We start from the raw sequence: 18,639 nt of genomic DNA, 5'->3' as shown, positions 1-18,639 counted from the left end.
ATTGCCAGTTCTCCTAATATCCCTTACAAAAAAAGGAGAACTGAAGAAAATTCCCCAGCCCATATAAAATGAAATAACTTCATGAGCTTATATAAAAGAAAGAAGTAGGAAAAACTCTCTTGAACAAAATATCGAGCATCCTAGGCTGGGAGATTGCCATATAGACCACATCAGCTCTAGTTTTGGTACTCAGGAACACAATAGAACTGCTTCACAGAAAATATAAACTAAAATCGTAAGAGGCCTGTCGAGGCCAACTAGATATTTCTTCTTTGCTATCAGCATACACACACTTCGTGAGCTTCAGCAATCAAGTGCCCAACTAAGTTAAAATACTGCTAGAACAGCAAATTAGCAAACACACACACGGAAATGACAGCACTGTAGCAAAACGATTAAGATACGCGTTTCGCAAACAGCATTTTTGTCATCATCACAGACAAAAGCAACTAGCCCCACAATAGACACAGTTATAAGAAAAAGATGGATATAATCCGCCAATCCATAAATTCAATCTTAAATATCCTAGCTCATATTTTCAATACGAAATTAACCATAAACAAGAGTCTAAATCATCACAAAAGCATCCAAAATCACTATTAACCAGAGACGAAATTCCCAAAAGGGATTCCTTATAATCGAGAACTAAGACAAACCGAGATATCAGATTGATCAATCTTGGGCCTTAAGCTACTAGCTCAGATTACCAAATTCGAAATTAACAGTAAACGAGTGTCAAAATCAACATCATAACATATAATATCCCTAATTATAGATGAAATTCCCAAAAGGGCTCCCTTAAAAACAGAAACTAAAACCAACCAACAAATCGGAAATTGCCGCTCAATCCTGAGCCTTGATCTTCTCAATCCGCTTGTTCAACTGCTCGATACGAACAACCAGACCAGTGACGGAGTAAAGCAGCCAGTAGAAGATGAGAGCGGCGGCGATGAGGAGGGCATTACGCTGGGACTTCATGATGGACTTCTGGTGACGGAGATGCTCAGATGGGGTACAGGATTCAGCGGATTCACAAGTGGGTCTGGTCTCGTACTTCCAGTAGATGTCCATTAACAGGAACAGACAAAACGGGATGATTGAGAGAAAGGGTCGGAGGAGACTGCGGGTCACGGAGAGGAGACCCTTGCGAAGAGGGTCGAAACCGGGAACTGTGAGGAGTAGAAGCATGATTGCTTCAGCTCCGGCAGCGTAGCCTAGCACCACCCACTCTAATGCCATTCGGGTATTTGGGTGTTCGGGTAGGTTGACGCCGATTAGATCTCTGTGATTTTTCAGCAAGAGAAGAGAGTGGAAGGAGGCGTGGAAGTCGATGAGAGGACAAGTATTATTCGTAATATTTTGCGTGATGCGGTTAAATGATATATAGAGTGCGTTTGGATGGTAAATTATTTGAGATATTTTTACTGTAGTATTTTTTGTGATTTATTATATGTGAAATAAAAAAATAATTAAAAAAATAAAAAGGCGTATTGAAAATTATAATGACGATGTAAGCATATATATTTGGACAAATAATCTCCTAATGTTTTTTATTCTCTTTTTCTTCTTTTCTTCGTTGCCAAGGTTTCAGTTTTTCTATTCTTTGATCAAGTGTACAACACGTCATCATTTTTTTTGTTCGTTTTTATTTTTAAAATCATATTTATCATAATTAATTGTCTCACACCAAAGATTAAGTTCATACCAATCTTCTTTTTTTTTTTTTACTTTACAAACATTATATAGATATGTTATTTTTTTTTTCAAAAATTTCTAAAAATAACAATTCAAACGAGAAATTCTAAACTTGGCTTTTCAAAATATATTTTGGTTTACTTCTCTCGTCTAAAACGTCACACTCAAGTTAAGAATTGGCACATAATTTTTGGCCCTAAAAAACAAAAAAGGACACGATGACCGAAAGAAATCCAGGCAGTTGCTACATTAACTCATCAAGCCATTAAACTCTTGCGCACGACTGGATAAACTCTCCATGTACTACAACATTCGAAACTCTTGCACCACCATTCAAAGTTGCGCGGATTCTTTGAGAGCGTTTCTTTAGATATATAGAGTATTATTAGAAATATTATTTAAAATAAATACTATAACACTTTTAATGATATGATATATATGAAATAAAAAAATGATTGAAATATAAAAACACGATAGATTCAGATCTCGGACCATTGCTTCCATTTTTGTTCTTAGCTTTGATTAGTAGTTACTACTTGCAAGCTGCTTTGATATTTGGCCCTTTTTCATCTAATGAGTGGCTGATCTGATCTCGCTCCAACACAGCCAATTTGCTTTGCTCGTACAAATTCAAGGCATTGATGATTTAACTTGAGGAGAACAGAATTTGGTATACAACATTTTGATCGAACATCACAGTTCCTTATTCCATGTTGGATTTCATTAACATGCCCTTTAAACATCGAGATTGTAAGCGTCCATAAAACATCATCATCATATTTCTTCTACAGCTTGCTAGTGACATTAACATTCCTGACTTTAGAAGACTTAGGAGTTGTATCCTTTGGTACAACCACGGTAAGCACACCATTCTCCACACTTGCCCTGATCTGATCCGCCTTCACATCCTCCGGCAACTCAATCTCCCGGGAAAACCCAGCTGCCTTTCCTGTAATCCCTCCTCCTCTCTCGGCAACGTGCCACACCACATCTTTTTCCTTCCCCCGCCCACCACCCTCCTCTTTTGCTTCCGCCTTTATCACCAATACATTCCCTTCTTCCACTTGTACCTTTATCTCATCCTTGCTAAACCCTGTTCAAAAGAAAACCGCGGTTTAAAGAAATTAGAACAAAATCAGTAATCAATTACAGAAGCCCAAAACAAGGAAAAAAAAAAAAAGAGGAAGCAAGCCATCGAAATTATTACTGGCCTGGAACGTTGATTTTGAAGATGTGGGCATCTGGGGATTCAATCCAGTCGAGGAGGGCTGAAGACCCTGGGGTCGTGCGATAAATGGTGGGACTCCAGAAAAATCGCCTGAAGGGGTCACCAAATAGAGCCATTTATCTTCGCTTTATTGCTATCCTTTCGAGCTGTTTTTATGGGTGTGGAATTCAGTCCAAAAGGTGCAAAACAGAAACTTGCAATTTAAATTTAAAGAGGGTAGGTATAGGATTCTCTAGAGAGACTGGATTCTGGAGGCTTCTAGCATTATCCTGACGGGATGGGATGGGATGGGATGGGAATCATGGGATGTGGTACTTTGGAGAAGATGAGAGTTTCCCTCCATGTGGATTGCTCTGTGAGCTTCGTTTTAGATCCATTGACAATAATATCATGGATAACCCTTCCAACAATAAGCCCATTCTAATTCTTGATAGACTCTGGTGTCTGCTTCCTACTTTCTTTGGGGTTGCCTGAAAAACGTTCGATCTCGTTCAGTAATGGATTGTGTTGGATAGGTAATGGGGGACTGAGGAGACTAAAGCATGAACAGAGATTTTGTGTACTAATGGGTAGCCCAATTCTTTGAGCCCCAAGTGTTAGTCCACTTAAATTTGCTAAGGTGTGAATTATTTAAATCATTCATGCGAAAAAATGCAAGCAATAGCCTCACATACAAAAAGAAAGAAAATTCCTACTTTCAGTGACGTACTATTAATAATAGAGTAAATTTTATATACATTGATAGTACATACACTATCACTGTTGGATCCATGATAGTATGTAAAAATTGAATTTCAAATTCAAATTTTGCGTAGTTATCATTCATCAAACATTGATAGTGTATACATTGTCAGTATAAGAAATATTAATCTTGAATGAGTAAATCTTATATACAAGCACAAATTAAAAGATGAGCCACCTCCGGATTTTTAGGAGATTCCACGTTTGTATTTATCGGTTAGGCATTTCGTGTTTTTAAAATCATTTAGTGCAGGTGAGCTCAAACAAAAAATAAACAAAAAAAAAGGAACCAAGGAAATTTATTAGAAAGTAAAAAATTGATCCGTGAATGAGTATTTTGCTAGGGATTGAGATCTCTGAAATCATTATTAGGAAAAGACTTTTCCTGCTTCCTCAATTTTGTAAAGCTTTTGTACCTTGCATGCCAATATATCATTACGTATGTTGTGAAAAACGTCCATGTACACATATATTTCCTTGTTCCAAAAAGAATATGGATCAATCATGTTCTGATGGGAAAGTTTCGTGCTTGAAATGTTGATCATTGCTCTCCTTCCTTACTCTCCCTTTTTGGTTAATGCTCTTTTTGGAAGAAATTTGATTGGTTTTTCTTCCTTTTGGATATCTTCTAAAGTAGGTGCATGGTCCTCCGGAAAGGCTAGTATGGAGGGAAAGGTTACAGCTGTGTATTCCTTAGCTACAAAGGTAACTCATCAAGAATCAAAGCTAAAATATTGTCATTGTTGTTATTTATCAATCCATCTGAATTACTAGAATTTAATTGTTCAAATCCAACTTGTGAATGATTCAAAAGTCTCATCAAACGGATGATCAGTCATACATAGTGATACAACTTTTTTATTGAGGTTTTATTAATCTCTCCCAATCATACACTACCCCTCTAGACAGGAACAGGAACAGCTTCAGCATGATCTCCAAGTAAGAGGATCAATAGAGGAAAGCAAGAAGAAAAGAAACAGTTACTAAACACACACACACTTATGCTTGAAGATGCTTAAACCCCTTAAAATTTTCTGTATATTGAAAGTTGACATGGGCATTTGAGCTTTACAGCAATAGGTCGCCATATTGGCTGGTGTCTCATTCCAACACAAAGCCATGCATAGAGTTATGTCCTTTTGATGAGATGATTGATGATGGCGAAGTCGGTTGTCTTCTACAGTTTCTAAAAGCTTTTACATGCATGAGCGGTCTTGCTTTTTTCCATGAAAGTTTATGTTTTATCTCCCATTAATCAATTCTTGGTGTTTGTTTAAGTATTATCTGAAAAAAGCTTTGGATAATTAGTGAGAGAATATGCAGAATCATTCTTCTTTATATGAGACTGTAAAGTACCATAAAAAGAACAACTTTAGTCAAAAGTTTGCCTGCATGTCATCCACTATATTTAAGCTCGACAAAGATGGTGCCAAATAATAGAACAAGAAGGTTTCCATATTCTTTTGCCTAGGGGTCTAAACATATAATAATTTCACAAAAAAAAAAAAAAAGTCTTTTGAGATTTATTTTCCCTCTTTGGCTGTAATTAGTAGCCTCATGCAAAAGCCAACCATGAGCAAATGTTTGTTTGCCAATTTTAGCATGACAGAACCATGAAAGTTTCATCTACACGTTCGGTAATATATAGTATGGTCCATGAAGTCCTATGTTTGCATAAGATTTTCGTTGTATGGACTTGAGCTTCAGAACTCAGATACGGAGGAAGGATATATATGTTGCATCCGCATGAAGTAATGATTCTGATGAAAATCTTGGCCAACGTGTACCCCAATCAAGAATATTTTGCCTCAGCTATAGCAGAAGATTTTCAGAAGCTTAGGCTCCTTTTAGCTTTTAAGCAGGGGATAACCCTGAAACTTACAGGATTTCGCTCTAAGTTCCAGGAAATGCCTAGACTTATTGTATCATAATGCTGCCCACAAAATCAACTAGCAAATTAGCAAGTGATCAAGTCAGCTTTTGCAGTGTCCTTTTGTCTTTGGCCTTTGCTCCAAAGGTTCTTAAATAGTCACAGTACATCTACATCTTGATCTTATGCACCTTGCGCATGCTATTGATGATCTCTGTTTTCCGTGATTCTCTGTTTCTATACATACATGCCTTCATATTTCTGGTTTTCTTGCAATGCTTGGAATATGTGTTGTTTGGCTATTTATGTCTACTAAGATAAAATTTGCAGGCAGTGCAGTATTTTGTTCAAGGCTTCAAGGTGTTTGTGGCAATTGCCGGCCGTGGTGGTGGTGGTCTAGAATATATTGCACTAATTTCTCAAGGCACTGCAGGCAAGGTTTGAAGGACTCTCATTCAAACTGATCAGAAAAAGGCATTTTGCAATTCCTAAGTCAATTGAATGAACAAGAAATGCCAGCCAGGGAAAAAAAAATTGCTGTGACAATTGAACGATAAAAGGATGAAAAGCACCATACAGACTACGCCATTTGCTCCTTTACAAAAGAATATGCCACTTTTTAACATTAGACGATACAACTTTGTTGAAGTGGAGAAAAGGGTGGAATCTTTGCATCCCTCTTTTAACCATCTTTAACTTGGAATTTTGCTTTCAGAGTACACATATCCCTAGAATCTAGAGGCATCTTTTCCGTCTTGATTTCATCCACGATCTGTAACTCCTTTCGCATGGAAGCATAAAGTAAATCCCCAAACAGAAACGCAGGTGAAGGGCGACATCAAAAGAGAAAAGCAAAAATGGCTTTCAAAAAAATAAGTCGGAGAAGAAAAATTCTTGAAATTCTTGGTTGATTCCAGGTTACTTTGGCACGAGGGCTCTATGATTATTTATTTACCTGCAAAAAGGGAAAAGGGAAAAAGAATCAAAGTAAGTTATCAAATTATTGGATATCAAATGCTAGGAAAAATTAGACAAGTGATCAAGGTAAATCTAATTCGCAAAACTTACCATTTTCACCAAACGTCCTTCTCATGAAAGTTGCTAATATGATAATTAGAGCTACACCAGCTAATAGTCCAATAATAATTGCAAATGTCTTCTCAGAATCGCTGTGAGAAGATCCTGTAATATCAAATAAGAGAAGATTGTCCAAAAATTACTTGCAAGTTGCGTAATACCACTGCTGATAGACAGGTATGCACTTAGAAGAGAGCAAATTGTAACCAACCATGGTTTAAAGTAAATCAACTTAGCTAGAAAGTGAAATTGTAATAGCAGAAAATCACAAAATTACTAGTAGATTACTAACCATGATCAGATCTTGCTGCAAAAGCATGATCTCCACTGGTAGAATATCTAGCATAACATTTCCCCAAAAACATATCACCAAAAACAGCTCCTCCACACTCAGTTTTCAACCGCTTGATTGCCTCTGATAAACAATCTTGACACTGTCCCATACTCAAATCCCCGACGCATTGCGCTACCCCTTGAATATCCTGAGCCCCACCAACTCTGTACAGCCCACCAGCCGAACCCAAGCTCCCCAAAACCGCATCACGACGGTTCATTGCATCGGTATCAAAACCATTGGACGGTCCACATTTCTTCATCACGACAGTCTTATCTTCTTGGCCAATAAAGCTACTGTTATCGTACTTGACGAAGCACCCTTGTAACTGTAGAGCTCCACCGCAAGTCTGCGGACACAAGCCACCGAATTGACTCACTGCCCGAGTCACACATGTGGCACAATCAGGCATGGATAAATCGCCCCTGCATTGATACAGCCCGTAGACAACATCTTGTGGGCTAGAACCCGTGACGGAATATTTGTTGTAAGCTGCATAAGTGGCTGAGTTAACCAGGGAAGTGAGGAGTGAGTTTAAATTTGACTCGTAGGGCGAGTCTGGGGTGTATTTTATCTGAGAACAGCCACCGTAGATGAAAGAGTCTAAGGAGGAATGAGAAGGGATGATGAAAAGGGAAAAGAGACAAAGAAAGATGGGGAAGAGGGGGAGGAAACGACGGAGTTTTGTGGCTGTGGTGGCCATTTTGATGATAGGGAAACAAAGGTTTGGGAGGTTATGAGGTTTGCATGCAGTGCAAGAAGTGGCTCTGGTTATCCTTCTCGTAGTTAAACAACAAGTGCTGTGATGAAGTCTTGTAGGTCTTTATATGCTTAGTGGTACGGTAAGGTTTGCTTAGGCTAATACTAAATTAATAATATTTTGAATCAACCTTTGCATGAGTGCATATGAGTTTTTTGTTTATGAGATTTATATGTTAGTATTCCTTTCACTATTTCTAGGAACATTTTAGGATTGTTGAATTATAATTTGTTTTATTACAATTGTTATTGGGTCTGTTCTCAACTAATTCTAATTTTGTAAAATTGATTCTTCAAAATTAGATTTTTCAAGATAAACTCATGTGATTTCATTTATTGTTAAAAAATCCATTTTAATAAATGTGTAGGCTATTGTTAAAAAATTGATTTTGATAAAAGGATGACTATGGTACCATTATGTGCTACATAATTGAATTTCGTGCTAATTAAATGACTTTTATGTAATTAATTAATTTTATTATGAAGATTGAATGCTAGTGAGAAAATCAAGGGACACATAGATGAATCTGAAAATGAGACGAGCATATGAAGAAAATAGAAAGGTGAAAAAAGTTATCTAATTTTTAATTAATTTAATAATTGTGTTAAAATTTAATGGATAATTTTGTCTATATGAAAAAGTAAGCCAGAATTAGAATTTAAAAGTGTGTTAAAACCTGCTTTTGATCAGTTTTTTGGGCCCAAAAAATCTAAAATCAGTTTTTTTCTAAATTCAATTAAAAATACAACATAATAGCTGGTTTTCAAAAATCGTAAGCTAAAATCAAGTTTTCAAAATCAGTTGAGAACAAACGCATTGTAAGTTTCGTATAATTTTATAAAAATGAAAATGTCTGTGCGGATGAAAACAAAACCAACCACTAGCTACCTAGCTCTTTATATGTTAGTAAAAAAAAAAAAATGTTAGTCAACATGAAATCTTGTGTCTCGAGGTCAATTTGCTAAAAGTTCATCTAACATGGGCTAATAGAGTGCATAAGCAAATTTGTGACAGAATTTTTAATTTATTGAAAGTTCAAAACAAACTTGAACAATTAATATAGCTTATTGAATGATCCAATTAATAAGCTTTTGTCTATACGTGTTCTTTTTTTTTTTCTTGCTTTTTCTTTTTCATCTTCTTTCTTTTTTCCTTTAATGACAATAGCCAATAAACAGCCTAGGACGGTTAATACTTGTCCCACAAAAGAATCAAAAAGAAAAAAAAAAAAGGAAAGAAAACCAATCGAGGAATATTTGTGGGAAAGGGGCCATAGCGGCTTTATCCTATTGTTTCATCTAAAAGAATAAAGTTAGGACATTATAGTAAAGTTATTGTGCGCAATTTAAGAGAGATTAGCCTTGACTATAACTGAAGCCATGATTTTCAGTAGCCAACCGAACAACCTTATTGATATGTAATTTCAGAGAGAAGAAAAAAAAAAAGCAAAAAATAAAAGAAATATATATTTGATCTAACGATAACAATATACACTACTATTCCTATGAAAAAGGAGAAATCCAACTGTGCTTGTATGAGGGTCGAAGGTAAACCTCCAAACCAGATATTACTACATTCTCCGGAAAATTATGTAGACATTCTTCCAGAAGTTCAACGTAGTAACTGGTTTTGAAAAGCGAACTTAAGACGTTAGCCTGGTTAACAGATCATGCACAGAGGAAGAGAGGAAGGGCTAGCAATGATTAACGTTGGTGGACCTAAAAATCAATTTTGGCTGCACTCAATTACAGAGGGGAGACAGGAGGAGATCTGTACTATTATTTGTCTCGCCTAATTTTTTACTACTCCAGAGGTTGTAGTGACTACTGAGGGTTCATGCAAGAAAGTCTTTCTGCCCCATTCCTTCTACCAGATATAAATGCCAAAGCTTGGTGAAAGATTAGTTACAAGCAACCTTACCACACACCCCTACAGGTTATCATTCCACATTTTGTGCTAATTAAAGCTGAAAATTGCAACGTTTGAATTCTTATAACCATCCAAGAAAGCACTACATCTGAAAGAGTTCAGCAATGCATGATAGATACTACTGATCTAAATATTGCTCGGCATTTCATCTTTACAGGGGTTGTAATTTCTTGAAGAAATGATGTGTAATGTGATCATTCAGTTATGTAGCTCCCTTTTTCGGAGTGCGTAGGAGGAAATTTAGCCCTGCTTTCTGATGAGAAACAAGGAGAGAATGAGATGTAACAAAGAATGTCACAATCAGGAGTGTCGTTTATAGATTAATTGCAGTTTGTCTCTGAGTTCAACTTTTCTTGCAGTGAAGCTTTCTGGATTCAAGTATGGCCAGTAGAAGTGTAGAACTTCCGACCGAACCATTTGTCACTTTCCGGCCCCTTTCTGATTAGGATAAGGGTCCCTCCACAACCCAACGTCAACGCGCTACTACTGCCTATGTACAGTTGCAGCCTGCGCCACTACATTTTCAGCATTCTCAAGTCTCAACCACCCGCCGGGGGGTGGGGGGGGGGGGTGGGGGGGTCATTTCCTGTGCAAATAATTTGTTGGACTAAGATATGTTTGTATGTGTAGAGATGAGATCATGAGACATCAAGGTTGGGTAAATTGAGAACAGCATTCTCTGCCTAATCACACAGAAATTGATGTTATCATACCTCTTGTTTGGATACCACATCATTTGGATGTATTGTAAACATGTTTCCTAATTACTACTTTTTTAAAAAAAAAAAATCTTTCTAAAAACCTTTTCATCTCATATAACAGTGATAGGACTAGAGCATCTAATTTGAGGGAGCATATGCATATGTACGAAGAATTTTTTAAAAAACCTTTGGGGTCGCAAATAGATAAATACGTAGAGGAAACATTGAAAATTCTCAAAATATTAAAGAAATAAAACATGAATTTGTAGAACTTCGAGGAGCAGTAACGCCTCCATGGATTCGTCTTTGTAAATACATCATATCACTAAAAGAGTAGTGTTAAATGATAACAAACACACATAAATCTAATATCTTCTCTGTCAAGTTTTGCAAGTTTTGTGCATATATGACTTAAATCACTTAAATCCAAAATCTTATCCGTTAAGTTTTCAAAGCTTTGGGCACGTATGATATTAATCTCTGTAATTTCTCGCAGTGTGGAATAAAAAGTTACAAATCTCCATACTTCGAAATGGTGGACGGGCCCATTCTTAAGGATACAGGGCCTTACCCGGCGCCCATTCTCAAGCATCTCCAGCATGAAGAAGTTGAGACAGGTTAAAATGACAGACAGGTTATTGTCACTTTACCCCCCCCTTAATGTACGGTGTCATTATCAATTCTCATCTTAACGTTATCTTTTAGTCATTTTATTCCCAAGATTAACAGTCAAACTTAATGGAGTTTGTTAATTAAAGTGAAAAGACATACTTAACCCTTAAAATTATTATCACTTTACCCTCATAAACTATAATCTCACTATCAATTTACCCTCTATAGTTATTTTTTAGGAAATTTATCCCACCATTAAATCAATTTAACAAGTTAAAAAACTTTAACAGAAAATATCCTTCTCTTTGTACAATAAAAATAATTAAAAATTTAAAGTGACTCTTCTCCTTTTTAGTATCAAGAAAAAAGTCAAAATGTTAATTTCTTTTTTCTTGACAATTTTATTAATATTGAAAAAATAGAAAGAAGGGGAGGGGAAGGAGTAGGCCTGCCAACGGGTCGGGTCCGGGGCGAAATTCATTATTCCGGACCCGGCATACCAAATCGGATCCGAATTCGACCCGTTTATCTGACGGGTCTTCTATTCTATGTTCTGGATCCGAATCCGACGGGTCTTGGATCCGGGTCCGGGTCTACCCGAAAAAAAATTATGAAAATTTACAATTTCTAATAAAAATGAGAAAAAAATATATTTGTACACTAATTTCTAACTAATACAAAAAAAATCAAATAAGAAAATAAATCAAATTGACTTTACTCAAATACATCACCCTAATCAAATTATATTGATAAATATACATATTTTAAATTATTAATCCATTTATATTCGGATCCGGGTCTAATACAGGTCGGAATACTATATTTCGTATCTGACCCATTTTTTTGTTTGACAAAACGGATCCGAATCCGGGTCCAGGTAACGGAATTAAATTCTTATCCATACCCACATTAATTTCACGGATCCGAACTGTTGGCAGGCCTAGGAAGGGGGGGAGAGAGAGACAGAGCTCTTTTTAAAAAAAAAATACAAATAAGAAAGAATTAAATACTTTTATATTTTAAAAGTATTTCACTTTTCTATTTATCACCAAATTCCAATTCTAATCCTAACAACCTTAAAGTAATACGATAATATTAGACTTTTTTTTATTTTCTTTCTTTGCAAAATCCAATTTTTTGTCTTCTTCTTTCCTACCCTTTCTTTTCCTAGTGTCAATAAATGTGAAAATTTTTTTGAAAAAAATCCTTTTATTTTTATATTTTTGGATCTCTTAAAGTGAAAAAAAGGAAGAATAACTATTCCAATTTTTTTTTATTTTTAATTATATATAAATATGGTAAATATATTTAAAATTTTTTTACCATACTAGTTAGATTAACGATGAGATAAAATGTTTAGAAAATAATATTAGGAATTAAAGCGATTGTATCACTATAATTTCAAGGGATAAAGTAATAATAACAATGCGATAACACTATAGAATAAAGGTGTATTTTTGTCCAAAATTTTTTAACATGTTGAGTTAAATTACTTATAACGGTAATGTGACTAAAAGATAGCGTTAGGGAGTAAACTGATAGTAGTAACATAGTTTAAGAGAATAAAGTAATAATAACCCAATAACAGACTATTGTTAAGATTCGCAAACACATCATATTACTGGTAATCTAGGTTCAATTGTGGGCTGAGGCCATGGCATGTTCTTACGTTAGGATCGGTGCCCATATTTTGCAGCTAAGGTTTTCTTTTTCCTTCATAATGAATAATAACCTCAAAAAACTTTTCAAAGTCACACACTTCAAAATATCCAAAATACATTAAAAAAAATTTCCAGCTCCAGTGCTAGCACCAGCCACTTCTTTTTTTTTTTTTTTTTCTTTCTCTCTCCTCTGCCCCCTCCTCCTGCCCTTCCCTCCTCTCTCCCCCGCCACCTCTCTCCCCGCTCTTGACTAGATTGCAGCTAGGGGAAGGGAGAGGGGAAGGAAAGGGGAAAAGAAAAAGCAAAAAAAAAAAAAATTTCATGTTTGCTGCTAGTTCTTCTAGCGTCGGAGGGAGAGGTGACAGAGGAGGAAGAAGAGAGGAGGGGGAGGGGGAAGGAGAAGAAGAAGAGAGCAAAGAAAAGAAAAAAAGAAAGAAAGAAAAAAAAAAGAAAAAGAAAAGAATCTTAAAAATTTTAAGTTACAATAGAAATCAAATAGGTACTTTTCTCATTCACCTTCTTTTACCCCATCTTTTTTAGTTTTTACCCCTTTTTTTGCAAGTACTCTTGGCAGTTTGGGTATAGAACAGCCATAGCTCAACTTCTATCCTATGATTCTTGATATTCTTGTTATAGAACAAGGAAGGGAAGAAAGGGCTATGTGGGCAAGCACCTTTCAGTAACTATGCTAAATAAATTATGATTGTGATAAAAGAAATGTTATAGATCAATACTTTTTTTTTTTTTTTTTTTTTGCCTACATCAACTTGTTTCACAAAGGATTGTGTGTCGTTTTTTTTTTTTTATATAAACATAAACAAATCAAAGCAACATTTAAATTACTTGATAATGATAAAATTGGAGACATTCTAGTTTGGTAAAAGTAGCATTATGCCACAAAATAAAACAATATAGTCAACAACAATGTCTAACACATTTTTCTCCTTTTCTCTTCTTTTCGCATAAATCCCATCTCTAATCTCAGAATCAGCTACAGAGATCCCAAGTCAAACCCTGCAAAATCTTGAATCTGCAAATTCACCAAAAGCACAACAAAAAAAATCTAAACCAAAAAAAATTAAAAATAACAAAACATACAACCCACTAAACAAAAATTAACCGCCGCTTGTCTCGATCGAACTAATCAGAAGCCAAGTACTTGCATACTATCTCAATTCAACATTTAAAAGAGAAAAAAAAATCTTTTTTTGATGCCAACTTTTACCGATTGAAAGGGTAAATAAGTAAATCTCTACCAAGACACGAGTACACCGGATGCTACGCTGACTTATTTTTACGGTGTCAGAGTTTGCATACGAACCTAGATCGGCAAAAAATGTACTAATGGATCCTATGACTACTGACCATAGTCTCTTGCAGATGCCGATTCAGGCGCGTATGCAATCCTCGGCACCGAAAAAGAGTAAAACACACCAAAAAAAAAAAAAAAGTGATTAAGCAGAGCACATATTCAAGAATTTCGCTAGTTCTGGTAAGTACTGTAGGCTAACCAATGTGTCAGAGAGGATTCAGGCTTTGTTTATGGGTCAATGAGGAAGAAAACCGGCTTTTTATAACCATATGGGGTAATGTCGTAGAAAATCTTGGCCATAGGATTTGTAGAGTAACTTATTGCGATAGAGGCTAGGGTTATATGCCGTGCGGGCTCCAAAAAAACCCTAATTCCGCTTAAAATGACTAATATAACCTCGTCCTGTTTTTTGTCTATTGAACCCCCATTTTCACTCCCAAGATATTTTGAAGCAAAACAAGGTAGGAAAGGACATCCTCAAAAAAGTTCCCTCGTTTCTTACTTATCCTTGTAGGAGTGTATTTCTTGAGTTTGGATCCAAAGACGTTCTTTTCTTTCTTTCTATAGGCAAATTGCGTAGTAGGTTTCTTAACTTCAAACTAACCAATTCTCATTATTTTTTTTACCCTTTCAAATCTTAGCATTTTATGTTGATGTGTATTTGTTTTGATGCCAATTTGGAGTACATAATGATTCATACACGAAAAATTATGCAGAAAGAAAGAAAAAAACATTTTTTTTTAGGGTATATCCAGAAAGAATTTCAAAAAGGTCCTTACTATTGTTACAACCCTTAGCAAAGGACCAACGTTTAATCATTGTCAAAAATCAGCTTGTAGGTGCATCACAAATTTTGTTTTGTCGCTATTTCAGCAACCTTTAGTTCAGATGTCTTCTAGGCAAAGCTCCAATTCTATGAAAATGAAGCTAGAATTACAGATATAATTCTCATTTTCTGCAAATTGGGGTTGCTGATTAGATCAATCCTACTTGCTAGTTGCTAGGCCCTTTGCAAACAATTTTTTTGCTATTTACAAGTTGGATCTCCTCTCCTGGCTTGGGGAAGAAGAGGCCAACGGGGCCTCATCAGTTAACCATTTCACTAAATTCTCTAAGGCATCTTTCATCCACTTCTGCTTGCATTCTTTCCTAGCCTCTGCCACGCTCATCTGTCACAAATGACTTGAGAGGATAAGAAAGATATTCTGCGGTTGTCAATCACACACAAACAATAAAGAAATTTTAAATATTTGGCAGAACATACCCAAATTCTTTGGCGTTTGTCTTGCTCTGGCCAAAATTCTAGCTGCTCTCTGACTTGCATTGCAAACATGAAACTCTCCTTATTTTGGTTCTCAAAATTCCAGTGTCCCAGGAACTTCTGCAAAAATTTCCACAACCAAGTTCAGCAGCCATCCAATCATAGATGGATACAAAGAAATCAAATGCAAGAGCAAGATATCATGCATTGCTTTCCAACACAGAGGTATTAGCATCACAAACCACCAGGCGTTTCTGTGAAGACTTGGGAATCGATCTTAAAAGTTAAGCACGTACTATCATGGCATTTCAGCAGAATATCAGACACTACCGTTCGTTTCTTTAAAGAAAAATGTCCAAGATGTAATCACGTCTTATTTGACGTGCCTATTACTTCTGTGAGAAAAAATAACCGGATTAAAAACCGAAAGGGACTAACCTGAACATCGCCTACCACCCCAGCTTCCTCCACTGTCTCACGTTCTGCAGCCTCAAAAATGTCTTCATCTGTTTCCCAACCTCCCTGGCAAATCATAATTTATGAGTAAAAACCGATGAGAAAATTAAAGTTCCATGCTTGGAGTTCATAAACTTAGTAACTAACTGTATGATTAGACAAGATTTGTGACAAGTAGCAAGCTTTTATAGTCATTTACCTTTGGAAACAGCACTCCTTTGCCTTTTCTCTGCGCAGTAATGACAAGGACTTCCAGGGAATCCTCATCCACCAAAGTGGCCTTATTGGCAAGCTTTATTCTATATGGAATGCATCTGCATTTCAACATATCCATCAGCATGCTACCCTAGCCACCGAATTAAAAATTTACACATCAAACTACCCTTTCGTCCCTAAAGAACAAGAAAATTGTGGATCTCATTTCCAGTTTTTCTCAATTCAGTGGTCAGTATACTAGAAAGAAAACACCAATTAGTTGATATGTAATTGAATCATCATGATCCTCCTTCTGTACGATTGATTGTAAATCAAGCATTTTAACAGCATATCTCCAAGACAAAAATTAACTAAACCATATTTCAGTCATATAGACATAGGTAATCACCAATCATATCATTCACATGATATTGCTAGAAGCACCCGAATACAAAATAAAAAGCTGCAATCATTCCCACCGCTGTTCTTTTTACTACTGGATGATACCCCAATATCTGGGCAATCTAGGATATTGCAAATCTTTTATCATCCTCAGCATTGTTGATTATTTGCGTAGTCAACTCTCTGTGGTAGCCACAAAGTGAGATCGGCAGGGATTTAATGGGAAGCCAAACAGCATCGATACATGTTATTACCAACTAAATGTAGTTAGCAACAATACTGAATTTCATATGGTTTTTAGTTGTACCAGGCCTTTCAGATATGAATGGAACTTTTTGCTGCTTTTCATAATTAAACGATCCATCAGTATTTGAACCAAGTAGCAAGTCAAGAAACAATTCTAGGAGCATAAAATTGGAATCAATCAATGAACAAGTCCTCCTCTTGTCATAGAATTCTTGCTCCAGCACTAAAATCAATTTAAATGTTTATATTTCTCCTCTCATTAGTATGTCTCTAATTGTTAGTGCATAGAAACTCATTCGGGCATTCAGTTGCGATTCAATGCCAGTCACTTTTCCGACTTCGTCCCATAACCTTTCATTCCAAGAAATTGTACCTAGGCTTTTAGGTCAAAAGTGATATCCACGCCTTACAATTCTTTCTTGGTCCAAAACAGTAGGCTACGATCTGCAACCAAAAGCAAAAGCCAAAGCCAAAGCCTTCCATCTTCCCATGTTTCCCAACAACCAGGAACGGTTAGTTAATTACTATATATCACATACATTGAGTTATGAAGATTCTCTCCGACTTCTACGATTCTATCTAAACCAGATGAAATAAATTATTACAAACAAATAACAATGAGGTTTGAGTTTTATCCCCAACTACTTTGATGTCATAAAATTAAGTAGGTACAAGGCGTAATTTCCTTGCAATTACAAGGGGTCAACCCCTCTTCATTGTATACTTTCTACCCCAAGAAAAAGTAAACTAACAAAACAAAACAAAACTGAAAATGCAGTTGATGATGCAAGGACCCCCACCACCATGAACATTGAATTGTTCAAATTATTTTCGGTACAAATTCATCCAAGAATTGATTCAGTCAGATTCACAACGTGTCTCCTTTTATTGTACCATATTACGTGAAGTTTGAAGGTTCCAATATTGATTTCATCTCCCCATACCATTTGGGGAGCTAGACTAGTTGTCTAATTTTGCACGTTGGAGTGTTTTTTTTTTTTCTTTTCTTTTTGGTAAGTGGAAACTCTGTAATTTGGAGTTGATTTAATTTCAACAGCAAAAGCAACATCAGAGGGTGGGGATTAGATGCTGTGGTTGGAATAGAATGGTAGAGGATCCAAACCCTTGAAACAAGAGGAAAATACGTAAAAGACCACCAAGTTTTCTCAAAAGTCTCATTTTAACCATTTAATTAGATTCCATATCAATTTGGTTCCCTAAATTTCTTCAAAGTAATCATATCCACATCACGGTAGAATAGAAAACTAGGAAAAAATGACTTTGGGCCAAAAGGAAAATGGGTAGTTTTGCCATTTGCAATTAATGACCATCATGAAAGGAACTATGCCTATGAAAAAATAGAGCCCTCCAATCGATGTCACTGTCATGAATGCTTATTAAATTACACTAACCACTAACCACCTTGTCCATTTATGATCTTGTCCATTGGTACATTCTTAGAAGTCGAGTAACATAATTTCACAAAAACAATAATTTGGGTGCTACCCTGAAAACAAAGTACTCCAGGGGCTAGAATGCAACTTTAAAAGCTTCAACAACCATTAACATTACACAAGCCCAAACCAGAAATCTACAACATTTAAGTAGTATGAAGAAATTTCTCAAATAGGAAAACGGAAAAAAAGAAATACCCAAAGAAAACTGAAGATGGACCAACAGGTTAAAGAAGTTCATTGTAGCATGCAAATATGTTGGATGATCTCGAGAAAGAGAGAGAGAGAGAGAGGGATGCTTGACAAACCCGACGACTTGGCGACAACCTCTTTCGTAACGCTGCAAATGTCTTCCTGTACGAGAAACCAAGGCAACCATGTTCTTCAGTTCCATGTTTCACTCACTGATCAGAAAAAATCGTTCACAGCAGATCTTTCATGGGACCAAATGAAATACTACTACTATTAATGAAACCTTAAAATTGAGACACTTTTTTCGATTCTCGAATGAAAGGGTGTCCAAGGCCAGTTCTACTATACAAGGAAAAAGTAGTATGGATTGCATCCGGGGCCTTCAAAAAATGAAAAAACTTCTTTAATATCCACAGAAACCGTTAAAGAAGAGAGTACTGATGAGAAGCCAACAAAGAAGTATTGAGGGAGTGTATTATACGCAGAGGAGACTTCGAGGGGTTTGGGTGGAGG

At 36.1% G+C, this 18,639-nt stretch overlaps 4 protein-coding genes across 4 annotated transcripts; all 4 read right to left on the bottom strand.

The window, feature by feature from the left end:
• Positions 1-572: 572 nt before the first annotated feature.
• LOC140010486 (uncharacterized) lies at positions 573-1,360 on the bottom strand. Its single transcript, XM_072057689.1, has one exon. The coding sequence runs from the start codon at positions 1,237-1,239 to the stop codon at positions 844-846; it is 396 nt and encodes a 131-aa protein (XP_071913790.1). The 5' UTR covers positions 1,240-1,360; the 3' UTR covers positions 573-843.
• A 1,015-nt stretch (positions 1,361-2,375) lies between these two features.
• LOC140010485 (15.7 kDa heat shock protein, peroxisomal-like) lies at positions 2,376-3,295 on the bottom strand. Its single transcript, XM_072057688.1, has 2 exons — positions 2,907-3,295; positions 2,376-2,788 (listed from the first exon to the last, which is right to left on the bottom strand). The coding sequence occupies exons 1-2, from the start codon at positions 3,037-3,039 to the stop codon at positions 2,481-2,483; spliced, it is 441 nt and encodes a 146-aa protein (XP_071913789.1). The 5' UTR covers positions 3,040-3,295; the 3' UTR covers positions 2,376-2,480.
• A 2,827-nt stretch (positions 3,296-6,122) lies between these two features.
• Positions 6,123-7,781, bottom strand: LOC140010108 (plasmodesmata-located protein 7-like). Its single transcript, XM_072056448.1, has 3 exons — positions 6,904-7,781; positions 6,603-6,716; positions 6,123-6,489 (listed from the first exon to the last, which is right to left on the bottom strand). Exons 1-3 carry the CDS (start codon positions 7,646-7,648, stop codon positions 6,482-6,484), a joined length of 867 nt encoding a protein of 288 aa, XP_071912549.1. The 5' UTR covers positions 7,649-7,781; the 3' UTR covers positions 6,123-6,481.
• Positions 7,782-14,681: 6,900 nt separating this feature from the next.
• On the bottom strand, positions 14,682-18,598 carry LOC113701039 (nudix hydrolase 18, mitochondrial-like). The gene is made up of 5 exons (XM_027221489.2): positions 18,243-18,598; positions 15,837-15,951; positions 15,620-15,703; positions 15,185-15,301; positions 14,682-15,089 (listed from the first exon to the last, which is right to left on the bottom strand). Exons 1-5 carry the CDS (start codon positions 18,326-18,328, stop codon positions 14,952-14,954), a joined length of 540 nt encoding a protein of 179 aa, XP_027077290.2. The 5' UTR covers positions 18,329-18,598; the 3' UTR covers positions 14,682-14,951.
• Between the last annotated feature and the right edge of the window lie 41 nt (positions 18,599-18,639).

The sequence above is a fragment of the Coffea arabica genome, chromosome 7c (assembly GCF_036785885.1).
Source record: "Coffea arabica cultivar ET-39 chromosome 7c, Coffea Arabica ET-39 HiFi, whole genome shotgun sequence".
Lineage (NCBI taxonomy): Eukaryota > Viridiplantae > Streptophyta > Magnoliopsida > Gentianales > Rubiaceae > Coffea > Coffea arabica.
The sequence above is the reverse complement of the archived record's forward strand: the minus strand, read 5'-3'. Positions and strand labels throughout refer to the sequence as shown.